The 23,003-nt window shown below is 40.9% G+C and overlaps 1 protein-coding gene across 1 annotated transcript in view; it reads right to left on the reverse strand.

Annotated features, from left to right (window-relative positions):
- The window catches only part of CD96 (CD96 molecule), a gene marked incomplete at its 5' end in the record, with an annotated part of 90,908 nt that overhangs the window by 28,960 nt on the left and 38,945 nt on the right, over positions 1-23,003 (reverse strand). The window contains 3 exons of the mRNA XM_081085991.1: positions 9,705-9,797; positions 16,531-16,719; positions 19,317-19,407. Of these exons, the coding sequence (XP_080942117.1) occupies positions 9,705-9,797; positions 16,531-16,719; positions 19,317-19,407 (373 nt within the window). The remainder of the gene's footprint in view (positions 1-9,704; positions 9,798-16,530; positions 16,720-19,316; positions 19,408-23,003) is intronic.

The following is a 23,003-nucleotide window of genomic DNA, read 5'->3' on the forward strand; positions in this document are numbered from 1 at the left end:
TTTATAGAAGAGACTATCATTTCCTGTTGTGTACTTTTGGCACCCATGTTGAAAAGTAGTTGACTAAATATGCTAAGGTTTACTTCTGACCTTTCTATTCATCCTATTCTATTGGTCTATGTGTCTGTTTTGTTTTAATATATTTTTATTGATATTTTTAGGGAGAGAAGAAGGGAGAGATATAGAGATATAGAAACATTGATGAGAGAGAAACACCAATTGGCTGCCTCCTGCACACCCCTCCTGGGGATGGAGCCACAATATGGGCATGTGCCCTGAAGAGGAATTGAACCAGTGACCTCTTGGTTCATGGGTTGATGCTCAATCACTGAGCCATACTGGCTGAAGATCTATGTATCTGTTTTTATGCCAGCACCACACTGTTTTCATTACTATGACTTGGTAGGTTGGTCGTATAGTGAGAAATTAGGAAATGTGATGCCTCCTCAGAGCTCCTGGCCTGTGTGCCCTGGAGGATGGGACAAAGGGAACCAATGCCTGACTCTGGTTGAAAAGGCTATGTTGAGAGCCAGTGCTTGGCTAGCAGTGCTAAATGGGCATAGAGAAGAGAGATATGACCATGCTGAGGGAAAGGAGCACTTTTCCTAAGTAGAAGACCAAGGAACCTATTTCCCCAGACAAAACTGGAGTCCATGCAAAAAATTCCCACCCTGTGAGAATACCTAAGAGGAACAAAGAAGCCCCCAAATGAGGTAGGCTTCCAAAAACTCAAGGGCTGCAGGAAGGGAAGAAGCAGAAAATGGAGGAGAGGTATGACCTGTATCAAAGGGACAGCAGCCACAGGCCAGTCACAGATTTCTGAGAAATATGGAAAGTGCCCCATGAGTTCAAGATGACCATTTTTATTCTCCCCATCCAGAAGGCACCTAAATCAGATCACAGACAGCATGACAAAGAAGGTCTTTCCCTACCTACCTCTCCCCTTTTTTCTCTACTTTATGATCCCCCAACGTGGGTTCAAGCCATTTGCTAGGAGTGGAGGAGAAGAAGAAGCCAGGAAATCACAGACACCTCCGGCATCTCTCCTCCACCTCCACTGACATAAAGCACATACCCTCCTGTCCCAGGCTTCCACAGCTGACAGACCCAGGCTTGGGAAGGGAGGACGGAGAGAAGTTCTGGACTGAATTAACCTTTGCAAGTTTTGACATTATATTTGACAAGACTTTTTAATTATTGATAGGGGTCTGGTCTTGTGACTGAAAGGGACCAGACAACATTTATTATGTAAAAATCACCAAAAAAAAAAAAAAGCAAAGGAGTTGGCCTGAAATGTCTTTTTGAGGCCAGAAAGAAATTATTCAGTAGAACTCATTTGGTCAGGGAATGATGGAAAAAAAAGAAAATTAGTTTTTGCTAACCTAGCCAGGCCATCTTATTTATTAACTAACTGCAAAGGTAAAAGTTATTTATACATTCAGGCCATTACTGCTTGAGTGATCTGATTAGTCAAACTCAATTATCCAGGACTTCACATTATTCCTATGTAAAATTGAACCTGAAAATGTAACTTATTTTCTCAAATAGTAATATTTTCACTTCGCCTTCCACTCCATCAACATATCATCTATTGGCAAGTCACCTAATCTTCTCAACAAATGCTTAATTGTACTCCATCAATTACAACACCTACATCAATTACTTCACCTGCAGCACAAAAAGCCTTTAAACCTATACCACCATTAACTGGAGAATTGCACTTAAAAGAGTATAGAGTGACTAACAACTACATCTAAACACACTTAGGTCAGCCTCATCAACCCCTGATATCAGGATGAGGTGGATGTTGACCTTCAGGCCAGCATAAAGCAGATGTATAGTATGAGATTCTAATCTCTGCACAAGACCCTGTCTACACATTGGAGGCAGGGTGTTTAGGGAAACATGTTTCTGAATGACTAGTGACAATGTGTGTTGCTGGAATACTGGTCTACAAAAGGTTTGCAGGACTCTTTAAAATATATGCTAGAGGCCTGGTGCATGAAATTTGTGAACTGGGGGGTGTCCCTCAGCCCAGCCTGCACCCTCTCCAATCTGGGACCCCTCAGGGCATGTCTAACTGCAGGTTTAGGCCCAATCCCACATCCCTCTCACAATCCGGGAGTGCAGGCTCCCAACCACTCGCCTGATTGCCTGCCTGATTGCCCCTAACCACTTCTGCCTGCTGGCCTGATCACCCCCTAACCACTCCCCTGCCAGCCTGATTTCCCCCAACTGCCCTCCCCTGCTGGCCTGGCCACCCCTAACTGCCCTCCTCTACAGGTCTGATCCCCCCCAACTGCCTTCCCCTGCTGGCCTGATTGCCCACAACTGTCCTCCTCTGCCAGCCATTTTGTGGTGGCCATCTTGTGACCACATGGGGGTGGCCATGTTTGATCACATGGGGGGCCATCTTTGACCATATGGGATGGCCATCTTGAGAGAGGGTGTGATGATCAATTTGCATATTATCTCTTTATTATATAGGATTAGTGACCTGATGCATGATTCATGCACATTGAAAGGAAATTAATTAGAAGGTGGCCAACGGGGCAGGACTGGGCGAGATGGGACAGACACGCACTGTAGCCAAGGTCCCTCCCTGGCATCTGTGGAGTGAGCGGGGTCCCTCTGGAAGGTGGGGTCCCTCAGCCTGGCCTGCAGGGATCTGGCTGAAACTGGCTCTCCGACATCCCCGAGGGGTCCCAGAGTGTGAGAGGGCACTCTGCAAAGTTGTTGTCATACAAGGTGTGGAACGCAAATTCAAGTGTGCAGTAAACCAGATTCGGGGCCAATAGTGCCCCAGCAACAACATAACCCACAGCCGAAGGTGTAATCACGTGGCCCCATGAGGAATCAGGCTCCCTCCTCTCTGATTTTGGGGTGCGTCACCAGAGAACCATGGTGCTGCCAAGTGACCGCAGTTTGGCAACTCCTGTGTTGAACATCTGCCCTCTGGTGGCCAGCGTGCATCATAGCAACCAGTGGACACTTAATATATTAGCCTTTTATATCTATAGCATATTAGCCTTTTATATCTTCCAGACTAAGCGGCAGCTGCCACGGTTGCCTCGGGCCGAGGCAAGCCATCGCAGCTGCGAAGACCAAGCCCCTTGCACAAATTTCATACATTGGGCCTCTAGTATATAGATATTTATTGATTTCAGAGAAGAAGAGAGAGGGAGAGAGATAGAAACATCAATGATGAGAGAGAATCATTGATCAGCTACCTCCTGCATGTCCCACACTGGGGATTGTTCCTGCAATCTGGGCATGTGCCCTCGTCGATGATCAACCACTGAGCAACACTGGCTGCACTGCATGATTCTCTTGATGGAAGAGGATAGAAAGCAGGACAGAGTGCATCATACATCATGTGATACATTTATGGACAATTACAAAATAAACTGAAAAAAGAGGTAGTCCATAGCTTTTCCTCAGAGGCATCATACTCTGAGTGGGGAAAACTAAATAAACAAATATCCAAAGTAAGCCAGTCATCCAGAAGGCTACCCTTGACTTACAGTGACAAATCTGGAAAAAAAAGAGAAATTCTTTAACAACCTGTAACATGTGCCCCAGTTGAAATGTGATGAGAAGGGAATAATGACAAGTCTTTCTTGGAATTCAAGGGAGAGCATTGAAGTTTTGTTTGGAATTTGCACATATCTCTGGGCAGTAAAAATTGCGATAATGTTGGGAAGAGCAGGGGTAACGAAAAGAGGAGGGTCTTTTTCTCTGATTTATTTCCAAATGAGGAAGTTAACTTCACTCCCAGAAAACACTGGTCCAGAGAAAGGAAAGATTAATAGAGGCACAGCTGTCATGTTGACCTTTTCATAGCAGCTCTACCAGCTTCACACCAGAAGGGATTTGTTCAGTGTCTAAAGGTATTTATTGAGCATCCATCATGTGCTCTCAGAGACCATATGATCAGTCTCTGAAGTCTGACTGTCTGGGTTCCATCCTGGTATTTCCACTTTTGGAATGACTGGGTAATTTAACCTCTGTGCCTCAATATCTTTATCTGTAAAATGGGGATAATTGTAGTACCCTATATTAATGTTGCTAAGAATATTAAAAGAAGTAATACATTTACTACTTTAGAATGGCATCAGACCCATTAGAATCACTGAGGACAGAAAATACAGCCGGGACTCAGCAAACACCAATTAGTTCAGGTTGAATATTAACAAATACTGTTAATATTATTGCTTGGTACTATTAATACAATCATGTCAGTTGGTAGAACACTTTCAGTAATTATTAAGGCAAGAATTGGAAGGCCTTTGTGTGATAGTCTTCTAAAAACCTTTTATCCCCCCTCCCCCATATTTAGGCAGACAACTCTGCTGAGCCTCCTGTTCCAGTACTCTCCATTTCTACTTATACCCACTCTAGTTCAGACCATCATCCCTTTAAATTGTTTAAAATCTACATCCCTTGGTCTTCCTGCTCCCTGTTCTTGTTGCTACTACTTACCATACACATCAGCTTATGTTTTACTCACATTATGCACATATTCAAAAAGCCACAGTGACTGTTTGGTGATGTTCAGATCACAGCCAAGTCCATAGTTCATTAACTTAAGCTCACCCTCATCTAGTTCCACCTCAGCTGAGCAACCTTCCAGCCACTCCCACCCCAAGCACTGCCAGCACGCATCACGCTTGTCTTTTTACATCCTGCATTCACCTTATTTTATTTATCAAAACTATTGTCTGAATATCTGTCTCTCATCTCTCTTCCATTTGGGGCCATATCTCCTTCCAGACTTCCTTGTGCAGACTTCTCCAATTCCAATCCCCTCACCCTCAGCACTCACTTATTTTCCTTACTTCTCAGTGCCTGGCTACTTTTGACAGTGGCAAAAGCTCTCAGCCAGCAATGGAGGCATCTGGACACCCCAAGGCAGGCATGACATGACGAGGGAAGGTGTCTGAAGTTGCTGTCACAACACATCACCAGAGTCTTCTCATTGCCTTACAGGCTCTCCCTGAAAACCCCTCTTAGCTTTAGAACCAATATGTAGGCACACAACTGATCTGGTCTGCTTCCCCTGTGATTTGTATTTGACTCACCTTATCCAAAGGCACAGTTTCCAATTTAAACCGTCCCCCCTCCCCCGGCCGCCCTTTCTGACATACTTGCTCATAAATTAGTAGTTTTGTTGCACCCCCTGGGCAGCTGCTTCTTTCAGTCTGTACCCTCAGTATCCGATCCCCCGCTTGCCAAGGATCAGGTGTATTCACCTAGAGACCTGGCTGATGGTTATTCAAGGTGTCCAAGAGAGGAAATATTCACACTGTGGGGACCAGCTAAATTTTTACAGAGGGCTTAATATTAAAATCAATATCATCAGGTTAAAGGATTCTTCACAGGCATAAAATGAGGAGGGTCGGGGGCCTGGTGGGCAGTGAAATGGAAGGCTAGGCATAGGTCCTGCTAGAGCATAAGCTCAGTGTAACTTGGCCGTGCCTGTCTTGTCTATCACCATATCCCAGCACCTCAGAAATGCCTGGCACGCTGCAGTCACTCAATGTTTAATTGTTGTTGAATAAATAATCTGTAGAAGGCAGAGAGCGGGCGATCCTGGGGCAGGAGAAACCCCTGATTTATGCCAGTATTGTCCCACCCTGGATTTGTCAGCTGTCTCGGATTGCTGCACTCGGGCATGTTTCATCTGGCCCTTTAGCTTGTCAGCCTCATGTCTTTTCCTTTTTTGAGGACAGAAAATGCAGCCGGGACTCAGCAAACACCAATTAGTTCAGGCTGAATTGAACTATGTTTCCCTGGGTAGCTCTTGAAGTTTGTTATGAGTTACACAGTCTCCTCTAGTTAAAGAATATTCTTTTCATTTTTGTCAACATTTGTTTTAAAAAATATCCTTTCATTGAGGGGAAAATACAAATTGGATGTTTGCAGCAAAATATGTAGCTTCATAATTATGATTGAACTATGTAGTTCATTACATCTTAGAATCTGAAATGAAACCATAGCCTTTGACGTTGGTTCCCAGGACATGTTCCATCTCGCTCACTTCTTTTCTTAAGGAACACAGGAGGGTGAATCCTACCAGCTTTTGGGGCAGCTAGTCCTCATTACCTTACAGCTTACTAAGACAAAATTTGGGTTTCCAGTTGTAATTCAGAGATTATTCTAAGAAAATAAATTTTATTTAGATATATTCAGCCATTGATTTAACATGTGGGGTTTTTTTGGACATAAAAATCAGACTCAGAATTGTTCCAAACATAATCTATTGTTACTATCTTGACAGAGGTTGAAATTTTATAAAGCAAAACAAACAAACAAATAAAACTACTCTTAAATCAGAGCCTAATTTAAAACAGGGTTACTCAGCCTCAGCACTGTTGATGTTTGGACCAGATAATCTTTGTTGTAGAGGTTGTAGACATCCTGTCCTACAAAATGTACACTATTTAACAGCACCTGTGGCCTCTCCATATTAGATGCTAGTAACACCCTCCCCCCTTCTCACTGTGGTCATCAAAAATGTCCCCACACTACCAAATGTCCCTGGGGGGTTGGAGGACAAAACTACACTGGTGAGAAACAAGGATCTAAAACAGTCCTGCCCTGGCTGGTGTGGCTCAATTGGTTGAGCATCATCCCATGCACCAAAAGGTCACTGGTTCAATTCCTGGTCAGGGCACCTACAGATTTTGTATCATAAAAATGCGCACTTGAAACTTAAAAGGAAAAATTAAATAAATAAATAAATAAATAAATAAATAAATAAATAAATAAAAAATAAACAAAACAGTCCAACATGGCAGGATCTTATTTTAAGGAGATCTTTAAATCTTCAGAAATTTCCCAACTATATCATTATAGTGTGACAGAAGACAGGTAGCATTTTTCTGTTTTCTAACAAATATATTTATGTGTGTTCTCCTTCCTTCTCAAATACTAGAGCTGCAGTAAGCAGTAGACTTAAGGGTAATACCGTCCTTTCCCTTTCCTTGCCTCTCTTCACAGAAATAAGAATAGTGCTTGGTCGGATGGAAACACATGACAGCATGCGTCAACCAACCTCATAGGAAACTCAGCTAGAAGACATTCATTTCTGTTCTTAATTGGAAGAATGTAACTGTCATGAGAGCACCGTTTTCTTTCTCTTTTGTTCATTGTTGTATTTCCAGCATTTAGAAGAGCATCTGGTACACACCAAATGCTCAATCAATATGTAATAAAGGAATTATTGTTCAATGGGGTCCCTGACCTACTTCCTAAGGGAGATTATTTGGGATCCTTAGGCTGAGGTTTAAGGCTCTCTTTATTCTGCATTTTCCATTATTCATCGGTGCTTCTCTGCTACACAGTCCCACTCTCGGACCCAAGCTTAGCTTCAAACATTTTCTCAAATTCTCACAAACATTTTTGCCAATGAACCACTGCTCAGTTTGTTCTCTTTGTTTAGAATGTTTATCAAGCTCTCAACCGAGTCAAATCAATACAACACACATTTCAAGAATCAGGTCTACCTTAATCACCTGCCTGCCTGATCATCCCTAACCACTTTCCTGCCTGCCTTATTTCATCTCTCTTAAGTAACATCTGAGTCCATAAACTCATAGGGACCTTTCTTTGCTCAAAGCCTAAGACTTACTGGTCTGTACCTCACCTTGTGTATTTTAATCCTATAAGATGCAACACCTCTCACTTTATGATTTTGAGTTATCATTTCCATGTATGCATGTCATCTCTATCCAAGTACACTGCAACTTTTTAGAAGGCAGGAACAAATGATCATGTTTTAAAATAATATGGAGTCTATTAATGATAGCTACATAATGAAGGTACATTATTTTCATTAATTCTTTTATTCATTCATCTATTCAACTAGTATTTTTTTACTGGCCTACTCTGTGCTAGACATGTGCTAGGATGTAAAACAAATATGCTCCTTGTTTTCATGAAGTGTTTAGACCAGTTGGAGAAAACATGATATCTAATGTGGTGAGAACTAGATTTAGCATCAGAAGACATTAGTATGAATACTAACTTGGCCACTTACTAGTCATGTGACCATTTATGCTCTCAGCATCTTAGTGTCCCCATCTGGAAAATGGGAAAGATAACACTTGTTCTGTCTGGCTATCAGAATAAAGAAGATCACACCACATTGTATTTTATGTCCAAACATTTTCTAAGTGACTGAACATGGTGGTATTAATTTGTTCACAAATACTTTGATACAGTCCCTTCAACAAGTGGAGCCTAATTCTCCTCTTCTTCCAGAAAAAGCCACTGTGGTGGGAGCCTAGGCAGAGGTGATTAGGGGCAATCAGGCAGGCAGGTGAGCAGTTAGGGGCTATCAGGCAGGCAGGCAATCAGGCAGGCAGGCAGAGTGGGTAGGGGTGATGAAGCAGGCATGCAGAGTGGTTAGAGGTGATGAGGCAGGCAGGCGAGTGCTTAGGGGTGATCAGGCAGGCAGGTAGAGGCAGTTAGGGGTGGTCAGGCAAGCAGGTGATCAGGTAGGCAGGCAGAGTGGTTAGAGGCAATCAGGCAGGCAGGCAGGCAAGCAGTTAGGAGCCAGCGGTCCCAGATTACAAGAGGTTGCAGGCCAGGCTGAGGGAACCCGCTTCCCCTGACCCCCATGCACAAATTTCATTCACTGGGCCTCTAGTATTATAAAAGTTGCTAAATTTTGGGGTGATTTGTTATGAAGCAATAGACACCCACAGAGTACCGTACAGATTTAAAGTATTATTTCGAATATGCTAATATTTGTTAAATGAAGCATATCAAAATCTATAATGGCTTATTTCTGAATGATGAATTATAAGTGAAAGAAAAAGAAACTTTAAAAGGAAAATGACAAAACCTTAAGAACTAGAAAAAAATCACATGAATGTAAACTTTCTGATTTGCAGGTAGTACTTACTCTGCCTCGCTCTTTATTTTCTGAGAGGTATCAACCTGTGACAGTGGCTGCAAGCTATCTGCCAAAGGCTACAGGCAGGAATTGTTCATCCCTACTGACCACTTTTGTTTCATTCCATTTTCAGTTCTCATTTTGAGCTAAAATTAGTAGCTTGAATTAAATAAGAATGAAAACTTTACTTCTACTCTTCATAGAATATATATATTTTTGTATTAGAGATAGTCACCACAGTTCTTTGTTAAATACACAGGACATGAACATAGAAATTTATAATTTGTTTGCCAGCTTCGGAAAGTCAGTGTTATTTCTTTGCTGTAGAAACAGTAACCCAGCCTGATCTCCATTATTAATAATGTCCCTGTGAGGCTGAATTCATAGTCCTAACTAATCAACTTGGTCAAAATTAATTTGAACCAGGACAAATTTAAATTTAAAATTTTATCTACCTACCTCTGGTCCACAGAATCTCTGTTTACAACCAATTTCTTAAACATCCCACTTAGACGGAGGAGGGCTGTCAATTTATTAACCTACTTAATAATATAATACAAAATTTAATTTCTCACTGAATATTTATTCACCCTGGTTTTCCTAGGACTTTAAGTGAAGGACTTTGGAAGTTGTGCTAACTCTTGGAAACCTCGAGAATAGTACTTATATGTTTATCTGAAATATCATAGATTAGAAAAGCTCATGAATGACACGCATGTTTTGAAATTTTTTTCTTTATCAGTATGCTTTCTTAAAGGATTAATAGGACATGGAAATTAAAACAGTGTGAAAATATTCTTACCTGTGGGAGATACGTCGTTGGCTGGAGAAGGTTGGGTGCCAAGGGTAGATTCTGTAATACCTAGTGCAGGTTCTGTCGGAGGGTTTACTGAGCCTGAAAGGACAAAGCAGAAATTTATCATGAATAAAAGTACTATAATAGAAAGATAAAGTATTGACTTAGTCTCTCCCACCCCAACTTTGTTTATTCATGTAACAAATCATTATTGAGGCCTTTTCACAGGCAAGGCAGTGGTACAAAATGGCAAATAACAGAGGCCTGGGGCTGTCTTTAAAAAGCATACAGCTAGAGGATAGGTGGGGAGCCAGGCCTGTGTTGATGCTGTGAGAGTCAAAGTGAAGGGGGCCAGGGGGAGGCAAAGGAGGGGCACCGACCAAGATCGGGAGGTCAAGGAAAGCTTTCCGGAGAAAGTACATTTAACCAAGACCTAGTAAAGCAATCACAGCAGCTAATATCTGAAGTATTTAAAAAGTAACCACATGGTTCACAAATCCACAAACCCATAAAAATTGTTTTATCAGCAAGCGTAGAAACAATGATACAACTATCAGACTGGATATAACGCTAATGAACTTAAGATTGATGGTATGATTATGCTTTTTCTAAAATGCCTATTTCTTTCACAAAATTTTTATTTGGCTGTACTTTCCTCTCTGTGTGTGGGAGGGGGTTTAATGAAAGAGACGCTGGAATATGTCATTTGACTTATTATATATCCATGTCAATTCCTTAAAGCCTCCATTATTTTACTGTAAAATATTCCTATTAACAATACAAAATAATTTACAAATACCAAAAGGATCTACTGACTTTAAGAATATGTGGGTTACATATGGGCAAGTGAATTCAAGGCTAGGCGACTTTGTAATTTTCTAGATAAAATGCCATTGGGTATAGTGCCACATATCTGATGTCAATCATTTGGATATTTGATTACAAATTATACCTTTGGTTCTATTCTGTAATTTAATTTAAGAGAAAAATATATATTTTTAAAATTATGTCACTTGAAACCACAGCATATTGGGAGGAATTTCTTATTGTCATCTAGATGCATCTATGTTTTATTTTTCTTGGTGGTAATTTTGTTACTGCTATTGGCTGTAGGTGGCACTAACAGCTGGCTCTGATTTGCTATCACACACATGATTCCTTGTTATTAATCTCTGCAGAGCTGGGAGAGGGTAGTTGTATGGAGAGTATATGAATAGGTTAGTAGAATGACCAACTTCTCCACCTGCCATCCCAAACAAGATGGACCACTTAGCATGATGTGCACATTTGATCATGATTTGGCCCCTATCACATCCCCGACTGACTTCATTTCCTGATGCTGCCTGTCATCTTTTACATCTCTCTCAGATCACATTCTCCATCCAGCAGGTGGTAGCTCAGCCCTGTTTCCTAAACACGATATGCTCTCTCTGAGCGCTTGATCTTTGTGCATGCTGTTTCTAACACTTTCTCACCCCAAACCTCCTGGGGTGCACTTCCTCAAACTTAAAGAAGCCTAAGGAGCTTTATGATGTGTTCAGAGTTTACCCTGCAAAGGCCTTATTACTTATTGGGCATGCCCTTCCAGAGAAGTAATTATTTTGTTCCTCACTTTGTATTTTTGTATTTCATGCAAGTGGAGGATGATTCAGTGCCTACAAATTCCCTCTTAACATTGGAAGGAAGAAGTCCAGCTTTAAGTACAGAGCTGACTACGGGTGCATCATGAGCCTTATCTTCCAAAGGAATAACCTTCATCAGTCGGAGCACACACTTGGAAATATGATGCGGAGGTGTTTTTCTCTGTGGATTGCTTAGCACAGTGGTTGCCACACTGTGGCTCACATGTTAAATCCCACTCATTGCCTATGTTTGCAAACAGAGTTTATTGGAACACAGCCATGCCCATTTGTTTATGTATTATCCATATAAGAAAAATCTGTTGTCTCTGAGTGCTAAAGCAGAGAAATTCTGGGAATATTACAGAGCGGAAAAGAGAGTAAGAGGAGAGCAGTTTTTGTTGCCTTTAATAAGAGTAACAATGTTGGTAGGCTGCAAGATAAAAGTGTTTGAGATGCTCCCTTCCCCACCTACCCCAGTCTCCCAGGAACTCCTCCCCGTCTGACAAAAGCCCTGCAGAACTTTCAACATGAAACTTGAGGCCAAAAATATCCTTCTGGTTTCAGATTGGCCTGCAAAGTCGAAACTCTGCCTCAGTCAAAACAAAACTCAGGGAGTATAAAAAGGAGTGGCTAAATCCTAACAGGGAAAAAATTATTTTCTGAAACTCAAATGCAGAATTTAGCAAGCACATGTCAGCCAGTTTTCAGGCCATCATGTTGTCAGGGGTTGAGCTACTGGCCAAAAGCAACTCACTTTGTTTCCAGGTGTGTCCACTCTGCAGCAGGCCTGTCAGGGCCCTCAGGACCAGCAGTGGGCAGCAATGACCATGTGTCTGGCCCATAGAGTAGAACAGCTGGCTCAGTTTTAGGGCTTCCTTAGAGCTTGAACCCCCCTCAGCTATTCCACCTAGAAGTGCACTCCAGAGCATGCTAGGCCCATGCTTCTCAAAATGTGGTTCCTGACTTCTCTTAGGAACTTAATGGAAATGCAGAATAGCAGGCCCACCCCCTTGATTTACTGAATCAGAGTCTGCATTTTAACAAGATCCTTGGGTGATTTGTATCCATATTAAGGTCCTTTATTGTATGAGGGACATAACAAGAAGTATTTGTCTGGCACATCCCATCTCAATATTCAATGGTTCTCTCCTCCCATTATTGACGTATCCCGTTTTAATACTCTCTTTACATCCCCAAAACACATGCACACTCACACACACTCACGGAACTCATTAATCCTTAACTCTCTTTCTAATCCCAAAGGTCTTGACCTTAACAGTTACAGTTGGAAATCCATTTAATAAACCTATCTCAGCCAAGCCTGATGACAGCCAGGATATTACCCTCCCCAGGGGGTATTCACACTCAGCAAAACAAAACACACTTTGTGTATGCCCCAAAATGGACTCCACATTGCTACAATAGTACACATACCAATAGGCTAGGCCAGCAGCAGAGGATATTTTTGGAAAAGTATATATTTTTTTAAATATACTGTTGGCAATTACAGGAGTCTACAGGCTCTGGTACTCAAATAACTGCTTGATGAGCTGCCAATCACCCTGACCCTGACCCATTCCCTTCCTGAGTTTTCCTAGTAAGAATCACTGAGCATTTGAACTTCCTGGGAGCCTGGGTTAGGTGGGAAGAGAGCACCTCAGACCTTGTTATTTTATTCTAACATTGTTACTCTTCTCTGGGAATAAAAGGCGGCGAAAACTGCTCTCCTCTCACTAATCTCTTTTCTGCTCTGCAATGGTTCCAGAATTTCTCTGCCTTAGCACTCAGAGACAACAGATTTTTCTTCTGTGTTTTCATCTTACTATCTGTCAACAATAGCTTGATACGGCAATGACTCTTAGACAAATCATGAGACGTTAACTCCAGTGTTTATATGGCATCCGGTGGTACCACCACAGGCAGAGAAAGCATGTTTGGGAGTGTTTAAGGACAATAACAAATAGAAAACTATGATGGAGTGATGACGTTATTTTATGGAGTCTCAACTGCATCTTCTACATCATTCACAAAGATGTGTGTCAGACTGTGACTGGAATACAAGCTATATTTTGGGGAAAATGGACTCTTCAAGATTTACTGTCTTTCATATTTTACCACAAAGGATAAAAACTCATTATAAAATTTTTAAAATAACCATCTTCTCAGATCCTAAAATTATATTAGATCCAAGGCTCTCCTATAATATTGGAATTATCATGTGCTTTGTGTATCAGAATGAATGCTCTTCCTTATTACCTTGAAATATTCATTACTTTTGCCCTAGCCGGTTTGGCTCAGTGGATAGAGCACCGGCCTGTGGACCAAAGCATCCTGGGTTTAATTCTGGTCAAGGGTATGTACCTCAGTTGCAGGCTCCTCCCTGGCATGTAAGAGGCAACGAATCGATGTGTTTCTCTTACATCGATGTTTCTTTCTGTCTTTCCCTCTCTCATTCACTCTCACTAAAAGTCAATGGAAAAATATCCTCAGGCGAGGAATAACAAAAAAGTATTCTTTATTTTCTAATCTTAAAAATAAATATACTTCAAGAAAATGAGAAGATATGCTACAGACTGGGAGGAAAATATTTGTAAGAGCACATGTGATAAAGGACTGTTATGCAAAGCATATACAAAGAACTCTTAAAACTCAACATTAAGAAAACAAACTATTTGATTAAAAAATGGGCCAAACTTTTGACACTGAACAAAGGAAGATATACAGATGTCAAATAAGCATATGAAAAGGTGCTTCATATCACATGTCACCAGAGAAATGGAAATTAAAAAAGTGAAATATCTCTACAGAATGACCAAAATCCAGAACACTGACACCAAACGTAGATGAGGATGGCGAGCATCAGAAACTCTTATTCATTGCTGCTGGGAATGCAAAAGGATACAACTACTTTGGAAGACAGTTTGGTGGTTTCTTACAAAACTAAACATACTTTTACTATACAATCCAGCAATTGTGTTCTTTGTATATAGCAAAGTAGTCTAAAACTCATGATGGCATATAAATCTGCATATGAATGTTTATGGTAGCTTTATGTATAGTTGCCAAAAGTTGGAGGCCACCAAGATGTCCTTCAGTAGATGAATGTGGTACAAGCATACAACAAAATAGTATTCAATGCTAACATAAAAAATTGAGCTATCACGCCATGAAAAGACATTGAGGAAACCTAAATGCATATATATATATTTTTTAATATATTTTATTGATTTTTTTACAGAGAGGAAGGGAGAGAGATAGATAGTTAGAAACATCGATGAGAGAGAAACATCGATCAGCTGCCTCCTGCACACCCCCCACTGGGGATGTGCCCGCAACCCAGGCACATGCCCTTGACCGGAATCGAACCCGGGACCTTTCGGTCCGCAGGCCGACGCTCCATCCACCGAGCCAAACCGGTTTCGGCATGGAAACCTAAATGCATATTACTAAATGAAAGAACGCAATCTGAAAAGGCTACATACTGTATGATTTTAATATAACATTCCAAAAAAGCAAATCTATAGAGATAGTAAAAAAAGCTCAGTATTTGCCAGGGTTGGTTGGGTCTGGGAGAACAGGGATGAATAGGTGAAGCACAGAGGATTTTTAGGGCAGTGAAATGATTGTATATGATACTATAATGATAGGTACATATTATTATACATTTGTCCAAATGCATAGCATCAAAAATGAACCCTAAAATAAGCTATGGACTTTGGATAATTATGATGTGTCAATGTAGGTTTCCCAATTGTACCAAGTGCATATTCTGGTATGTGATATTGATAATGAGGGAGAAAATGCATGTGTGTGCGGGGGTGGGGGTGTATACAGTAAATCTCTGTACCTCTCTTTTTTTGCTGTGAAGCTGAAACTGCTTTAAAAAAGAGTCTTTGAACAAAAACACAAGCACAGTTTTAACATCACAAAATATTGTTTTTTTAAGCATATGTTTATGACAGAAATACAGTTCTCTTTGGAATTTGAGGTTGTTTGGTCTCTAGTTCATGTCCTTAGGTTCTTCCAAAGCTATTGGTAAAACTATGTGAGAACCAGTTACCTTTAATGTTCCAAGACTGCACCCTAACTATACCCAGCCTTCAGCAAAGAAGGTGTATTTATTTTTGAAAGAATTAGGCAAAGTTGAATAAGGATATATATATTAGAGAGAGAGAGAGAGAGAAAATTAGTTATAGGAGGGATGGGGATGGTGCTACTGTCCCAGTATCAAATAGGCACTTGTTTCTGAATAGTGGGGAATGAACTTGCACTGAGATATCCATTACCTTTGCTGGTTAAGGATCTCAGGAACTAACCGCCTGCATTTGTGACAGGACTGGGAAGGACCCAAGATGCAGAGTGAATCAGAGGGAAACTCTTTTCCTCATCAATTATTCTGGTTTTTTATGAGTATGTTATAGACTACAATACTTCTGAAAATAGGAAGGTGGTAAAGATGTTAATAGTCCTTCAGAGTTTATTAATGACTTGCAAATCTATTTAAGTTTTATAGGCATTACTTTACTATTATATATGCATATTTGATGGTTTTCATTACAAATTTCTATTTTTATAGGTAATCTGTTGTCACAGTGTTTGTCAAAACATATGTTCATCTCTTTTATGTAGTAATATCTTCATTATTTTATCAAGTTAGTCAAATGTTGAAATATGTAGAATGATCCTACATATCAATTTTGTCATAAAAATCTTCTTTGTGCCTGACTCTGTGCTTCAAACCAGGGGTACTAAAGCAAGATACAGTCCCTATCCTTAAAGTATTTATATCTTATACATGGTTTAGCCATTGTGCTATATGTATTTGAATGTTTTTAGCAATCCAGAAGGAATTTTTGGATTTTTTTAAAATGCTAAATGATCATCTCTCTTGATCATTAATATAGTAGTGTTAATGTCAGTTAGTTAAGAGTTATTATTAATAGAATTAATAAAATTTGCAAAGAAAATGTTCTGTATTCACCTGAAATTCTTGAAAACATTCTTGAGTCAGCTTTTTATTTAAAGAATACTTTTTCAGTAGGGTCCCATTTGTCAAAAAATGTTTGCTACTTTGAAATTTAGTAATTTTGAGTTGTGTAGCTAGATTAAAATATCATGGAAATAAGTATTCTATTTGTTCCAATTAGAAACGCTCTGAACTTATGGCAGTCTTGGCCACCCCTTGTTGAGCTTATTAGCAGACTACTCACCCAAGGAAAAAGTGATCTTTTCAGATGAGATATTCCATACTTTATTTCCAGGCACCGGAGCCTGAGCCACACACCAGATGGTCAGGTTGTTTGATTGGGCTGGTTCATTGCCATACACCCTTGTGAAAACAGACTTTATGTTCAAAAATCCACTTTCATCTTTTCTCTCTTCATTTGTAATGTATATTTCTACAAGATGAATAAGAGCAAGATTAGTCACTCACATTGCTGGCATGAGCCATACCGGGATGCCAAGGCCTGGCGGGAGACGGTTCGGTTTACGGTAAAGGAGAGTCAAAAGGTGTCCAATGGCAGTATCTGGGCAGTGAGGGTATGTTCCAGCAGGCCCAGAACTAACTGGAACTGTTTGCTGAGGCTGCTGCATGGCATTGGTCCATGATCGAGATGTGAAATGAGTTAAGAGCAGGGGTTCTCAACCTGTGGGTCGCGACCCCTTTGGCGGTTGAACGACCCTATCACAGGGGTCGCCTAAGACCATCCTGCATATCAGACATTTACATTACGATTCATAACAGTAGCAACATTACAGTTATGAAGGAGCAACGAAAATAATTTTATGGTTGGGTCACAACAGGAGGAACTATATTTAAAGGGCCAGAAGGTTGAGAACCACTGATTAAGAGGATTGTTTGGATTGTAACCAGGGCCCAGGGGAATTTGAGGGCTCTGCTGTGGAATCTGGATACACAGCAGGGATATGCCTAAGTGATCAGGACACTATAAAATGACCTCAGCTGAAACTCTGAGGTGCTCTGTGCCATATCAGTGGTTCCCCCTTCCACAGGTCCCCTTTACAGAGGGAGGACAAACGAGCCCATGCCCGACGGCACTGGACCCCTTGTTGCAAATGTACATGTCATGCATATCTTTACTTTAATGGTGTTGCTTATTGTTTCCTTTTCCTGCAATAAGCTGCAGATTTATAACCATTGTCATGTTGGGTCCTGTGAGTCTTCTTTAGAAATAAAACCCTGTTTAACTGCCACTGTTAGTTCAACTTCCAAACAGCACACATGGTGGCAGGGATTTAATGTAAAACTGTCTGTCATCATAGGCCATAACTTTCTGAACTCTCACAGTGTCTTTACATTAAAGGCTCTACATGCTAGTTCTGAATTTATTACTGGCCAAACTCATAACTAAATGTAGTTATATGCTGGTAGAACTCTGACCACACCATCCGGCCTTATAGTTGGGAGTGTAATTATAACTGCACAGGAACTTCATTTCTCTAATATCATTTTCTCCTTAATTCAAGCTAGCCTTGTCCAACCTAATATTGCTATGGCCCACTTGCCTCCTTTCAACCAGATCCTTCTACCTGTGCACATACTGCACGTCCACTCTTCAATCATTAAGCCCTTAGGACGTTAGGTTCTGGTCAGCATCAGACTTCTGTCTTAAGAACAAAGCCTCAGGTCTGTCAACCATGAGAGCAGAGTTTCTGCTAAACTCAAGATAACATCTTGACCTCAGTTATGTTTTAGCCCCAGGCCCGTGAGAGCAGAACAACCCTACCACTACCAACCACATCCTCATGAAATCAGACAGGATGACGCCATGCAACATCGGGACCCGATGCAATGATCATCTCCTCCCTTTCCTTTGGCTCCGAGGAATCAGTAGAGCCCAGAACCCCAACTCCCTTAGCCACCTTGACTAATAATTTCCCCCCTATATAATTAATCTATCACCCAGAGGTCATTGGAGAACCAGGTTTCAGAGTACTGGCTTACCTATGCCTCTGGGCTTGGTGCCAATTCCCCAAATAAACCTTTACTGTACTTTCTTTGCTGAAAACTACCCTTCACATTATATTGGGCTTTGATGAGTAGGCAAACCAACCCCTTTAGTTTGAAGTAACATAATGGACACATCAAACAGGGCTTATTTAACAGGAGAACATATCTATAATGACATTTAACAGATATTATCAGGATTGCATCCTGTCATTATGGTGGGTGAACTGGTTTTAAAGGGAACTAATAACAAAACCAATAGTAGTTTCAAAATGAATCAAGTGCATTAACACAATGATTCATGAACACCAACTTTTAAGCTCATTATTTAAAAAAAAAATGCAGTAACTCTGTGGTTCAGTTACTGTTGAAAATATGTTGCACGTTGAGGAGAAATGACTCAGGAGAAAGGCTATTGTGCCAGGCAGGGGTTGGCTGGGATTTTTCCAGCAAAGGTGGTCATGTTTATTACCTGTGAAAAACATAGCTTTGTGTAGTCTCACCTGAGCTTATTTCAATGTGTTCCTGCCCCAGGAACTTTTAATTCTCCAGGTGAGCATGTTCCTTGTCACGGAGCCAGGTTCTCTATGTGCACTTCCTCCAGTGCCTTCCCTCCCCTGCCCCCCACTCCACCCAAGTCCTTATAAGAAAATGTAGAAATCACTCATTTATTGACTTAAAGCAGTGGTACTAAGTTAATTAAATTATATGAAATTATTACTAAATGTATGTTGAATTAAACTTTTTGCCCTCATCTAAAAGTTCTGCTTTTACTAACAGTGAAATAAAACATTAGTGTTTATATATAAGTTGATGAAGTCAAGTGTATTTCTCACATCCTGGGAAATGATACCCCCATCCTCTTGGAGGAGCCAGATGAGTATCAGAAAGTGGCATTTAAAGTGGCTGTTTTTTTTGGAATGGGAATTGTCCTTAAATGCCAAGATAAACTTAAGCAACCTCAATTTCTATTGTTCTTTGTTTTCTTTCTTTGCCAAACCCATTTCCATTGAATGATTTCCTTACCTTCTCTTTCACCTTGAGGAAAACTTCTGTCTATAAACCATGTGAGATTTGCTGTAGGAAATACATTCCTCAGTGAGCAGGTAAATGTTCTCTGGGTGTAAATACAAGACACAGGAAGAATTATTTGCAAGTTCAGAAGTACAGAATACCCCTTACATCTCCACCAACCCTCACAAAAGGCAAATTGGCAGAAAACATTTTCTCCACTTTTAACAATGCCATGTTTTAAGAGGTTGTGTGAAAAATTGGAATTACAAATAGACTTTCTCTTTATAAAGATGTTATAAATTAATTTCTAGAATCCAGGACAGTACTGGTGTTGCAAATCTGGATTATTGGTTTTGTAAAAGGAAAATCACAGCTCTGCACAGGCAGAATACAATAGTAATAAATGGAAATGAAAAGATAGAAGGAAGAAGCTCTAACAGGCAGAGGCCAGAGAAGAATATTCTGTTAGAATAAATGCTACACTTTGGTTATTTCCATTCCCCAAATAATATAATGTAGAGAGCGGCTACAGGGTTTAGACAGGTTCAAGCCTTGGACTAATGAGAGGGCACAGTCCTCTCACGGCAAAGCCACGTGCAAGTCCCAGCTTGAAGGGCAAAGCCCTCCCAGCACAATTATAGCCAAAGGCTATAATTGTAAGCTTGCCCTCATGGTCTGAACCTGTGGTCCCAGGTGGCTGAGTGATGTAGGCTGCGGGATGTGTAGCAACTGCTGCCAAAACAAAGCTTGATAGAGTTCAGGTACATGTAATTGAGTAGATTCGAAACCCCCCCGCCCCAGAACATTGTAAACATCTTGACCACGCCCTTACTTTGTCTCCTGGGATCTGGCTATAAAATAAAGATTCAGCTTGCAGGCTGTGGCACTGTCTCTCCATCTGAGAGCAGCATCCCACCTAGCCCCAGCTTTATTCTCTTGTCTGTCTTCTTTAACCCTCCCCCCTCCATCCCCCTCAGGTTTACCCCTGGCCGTGCTGAGCGCAGCACAATATAAAATATTATTTGTAGCAGTGGCCACAGAAACCCTTTACTATAAGTATCTCATTTTTGACTTGTAGAGAGTTTTCCATAATCCATTTTCATTTTATTATATTAATACTATAGGGTAAGAAAGATACACCTTATTATTGTCACTTGACAGATGGGAAAACCAAAGCACAGAATCACAGACTAGCTAAAGGGTGTGGGATGTAGTTGATAGCACAAATTGGGAACTATATTACCTCAATCCCAGGCCAAAATATCTCCTGGTAAAACACATGTATTGAAATAAGAGAGAAATAGAAGAACAGGTTGTTTATGTCACAAAACTAGAAAGTTTAGAGGTAGGATTAGTTATGTTTTATTTTCAACACTGTGTTTGTTCTTTGTGAGATGGTGGTTTCTTCAATAGCTTGGTGAAAATATCCAATAAGACTTATTGTATCCTCATTATTTTATCTGAGATACTGAAAAATAATAATTCCATTTATAATTACTTACTTTCTCATCAAGAGATGTGTGTAGTTTTACATATTACCAGTCCTTGTTTTTAGTTCTCAAATATTTCCCAATTGATGAATATACTAGTTAACTAATAAAGAACCATTAGCTGTATGTGATGCTCGGTGTGCCAATTTCCCCACAGACTAGTTAGCCCCGAAGAGTCTGGACCTTCTACAGAGCTGAGAAACTAAATTTAAACATACTAAGTTACATTTCTCTGGTGAGATCCTACTGAGGTGTAGTGTAGCATACCTCAGTATGTCACTACAAAAATCTCAAGAAAATATCTAAAACTTTCAGAGGAATTTATCTGTTGTGTATCCAAGATGGGCAGGATCAAACATTGCAGCTCCCATTTTCCCACTCATTCAACACTTGAAAGTGGAGATACATGCAGTGGCAAGAATGCAGATCTGTGAAATTGCTTCACTTTCTGTACTAAAAAAATCAAAAGTAAAATAGGTCCCCTAAAATATATACCTTTTAAGTAAAGAAAAAATAATTCAGTTTATTTAATCCAATAAAATGCCAAAGATTGATGATTATCTCTATGATGTAAAAGTTATAGGAAATGGAGTGTTATTATATCAACTAGAGGCCCGGTGCACAAAATCTGTAAATGGAGGGGTGGTCCCTCAGCCCGGCCTGCACCCTCTCCAATCTGGGACCCCTTGGGGGATGTCCAACTGCCTCTTGCAATCTAGGACTGCCAGCTCCTAACCGCTCACCTGCCTGCCTGCCTGATCGCCCCTAACCCCTCTGCCTGCTTGCCTTGTTGCCCCTAACTGCTCCCCTGCCAGTCTGATCACCCCTAACTGCCTCTGCCTTGCCCTGAACCCAGGACTCAGGATTCCCTCCCTCTGGCCAGCCACAGGCACCTGGGACCGCAGGACAGGTGGCTTGTACCTCTCCTGGGCTGGGCTGCAGGTGCAGGCACAGCTGCTGGCACCCAGGACCATGGGGTGGGTGGCTTGTCCCTCTCCTGGGCCTTAGCCCCAACTGCTAGCATCCAGGACTGCGGGGCAGGTGGCCTGTCCCTCTCCTAGGCTGCAGGTGCAGGTGCAGCCACTGGCACCCAGGACCACGGGGCAGGTGGCTTGTCCTTCTCCCGGGCCGCAGCCTGGCTGGTCCCCATTCCTCTCTCACGAGTTCATTTGTATCTGGCTGGTCCTCATTCCTCTCTCCCCAGTGTTGAGTGTCTAAGCAGTTAAGGCGTGATGGCGTGGCAATGAGAGGGCATGACACTATTTGCATATTAGCTCTTTATTATATAGAATACCTTTAACCACTCTTATGATTCAGTTCCTCCATGCTCAGTTAACCCAAAAAAAGACAATGGTATGGTAATATCAGTAACAAGTGGTGGTTCCATTACTTTTTAAAGGTACTATCTCACCGAAAAAAAATTTCTTGTCAACTTAAAAAAATGTTTAAAAGATTTACTCCTGTAGATTCTCTGAATTCATATTTTATGGACTGATTTAGACTTCAATTATTCTATACCACCTCCAGACTGTGTCCCAAGATTTTGTTTAGGAATATAATTCTTGTCCTGAAACTCCTCCCAATCTCTCTAAAACTGTAGACTAAAGTAGTTCAAGTTGAAGTCAAATATCTTAGGAAACATCAGCAGATATGGTTTTGCTGAGCAAAGAGAACTGTCTTTATTTGGAAACTTCTACTTGGTCCAAGTGAGTATGAAAAAAAAAAAAAACATGTTACATTTAAAAAAATAAGAAGTAAATACGCAGAAAAGTCTACATGCACACACATACAAGCACACACAGGGACCTGTTCCTCTACTCTAAATTAAATCATTCGCTCACTCTTTGTGTGCCTGTTGCCTCCGTGAGACAAGCCAAGTCATTGATTTCCCCAACACATTATTCTAAGTCCACCTGGAATAAGTGAGGAATAGCACAAAGAATTGTATAATAAGTGCCAAATGTATTTGGAAATTTCTGTAGGAGTTCAGAGAAGAGTGAAATCTGAAAGTAACTTAGAGAACAAAGTTGAATTTTGTGGACAGGGAAGAGATGAGCCCAGACTACAGGTGGTCTCTGTTGGAAAGTAGTGGGGAATTCACAAAGCTGGGAGGATGGAATGGGTTCCTAGGCCAGGTGTGAGCTGGGAACATTGTCCTGGAAGCAGAGGGAAGCCAGTAGATGGTTGGAGCATTATGGGATTGAGGAGT

Source organism: Myotis nattereri, assembly GCF_964212035.1.
Source record: "Myotis nattereri genome assembly, chromosome: 3".
NCBI classification, from domain to species: domain Eukaryota; kingdom Metazoa; phylum Chordata; class Mammalia; order Chiroptera; family Vespertilionidae; genus Myotis; species Myotis nattereri.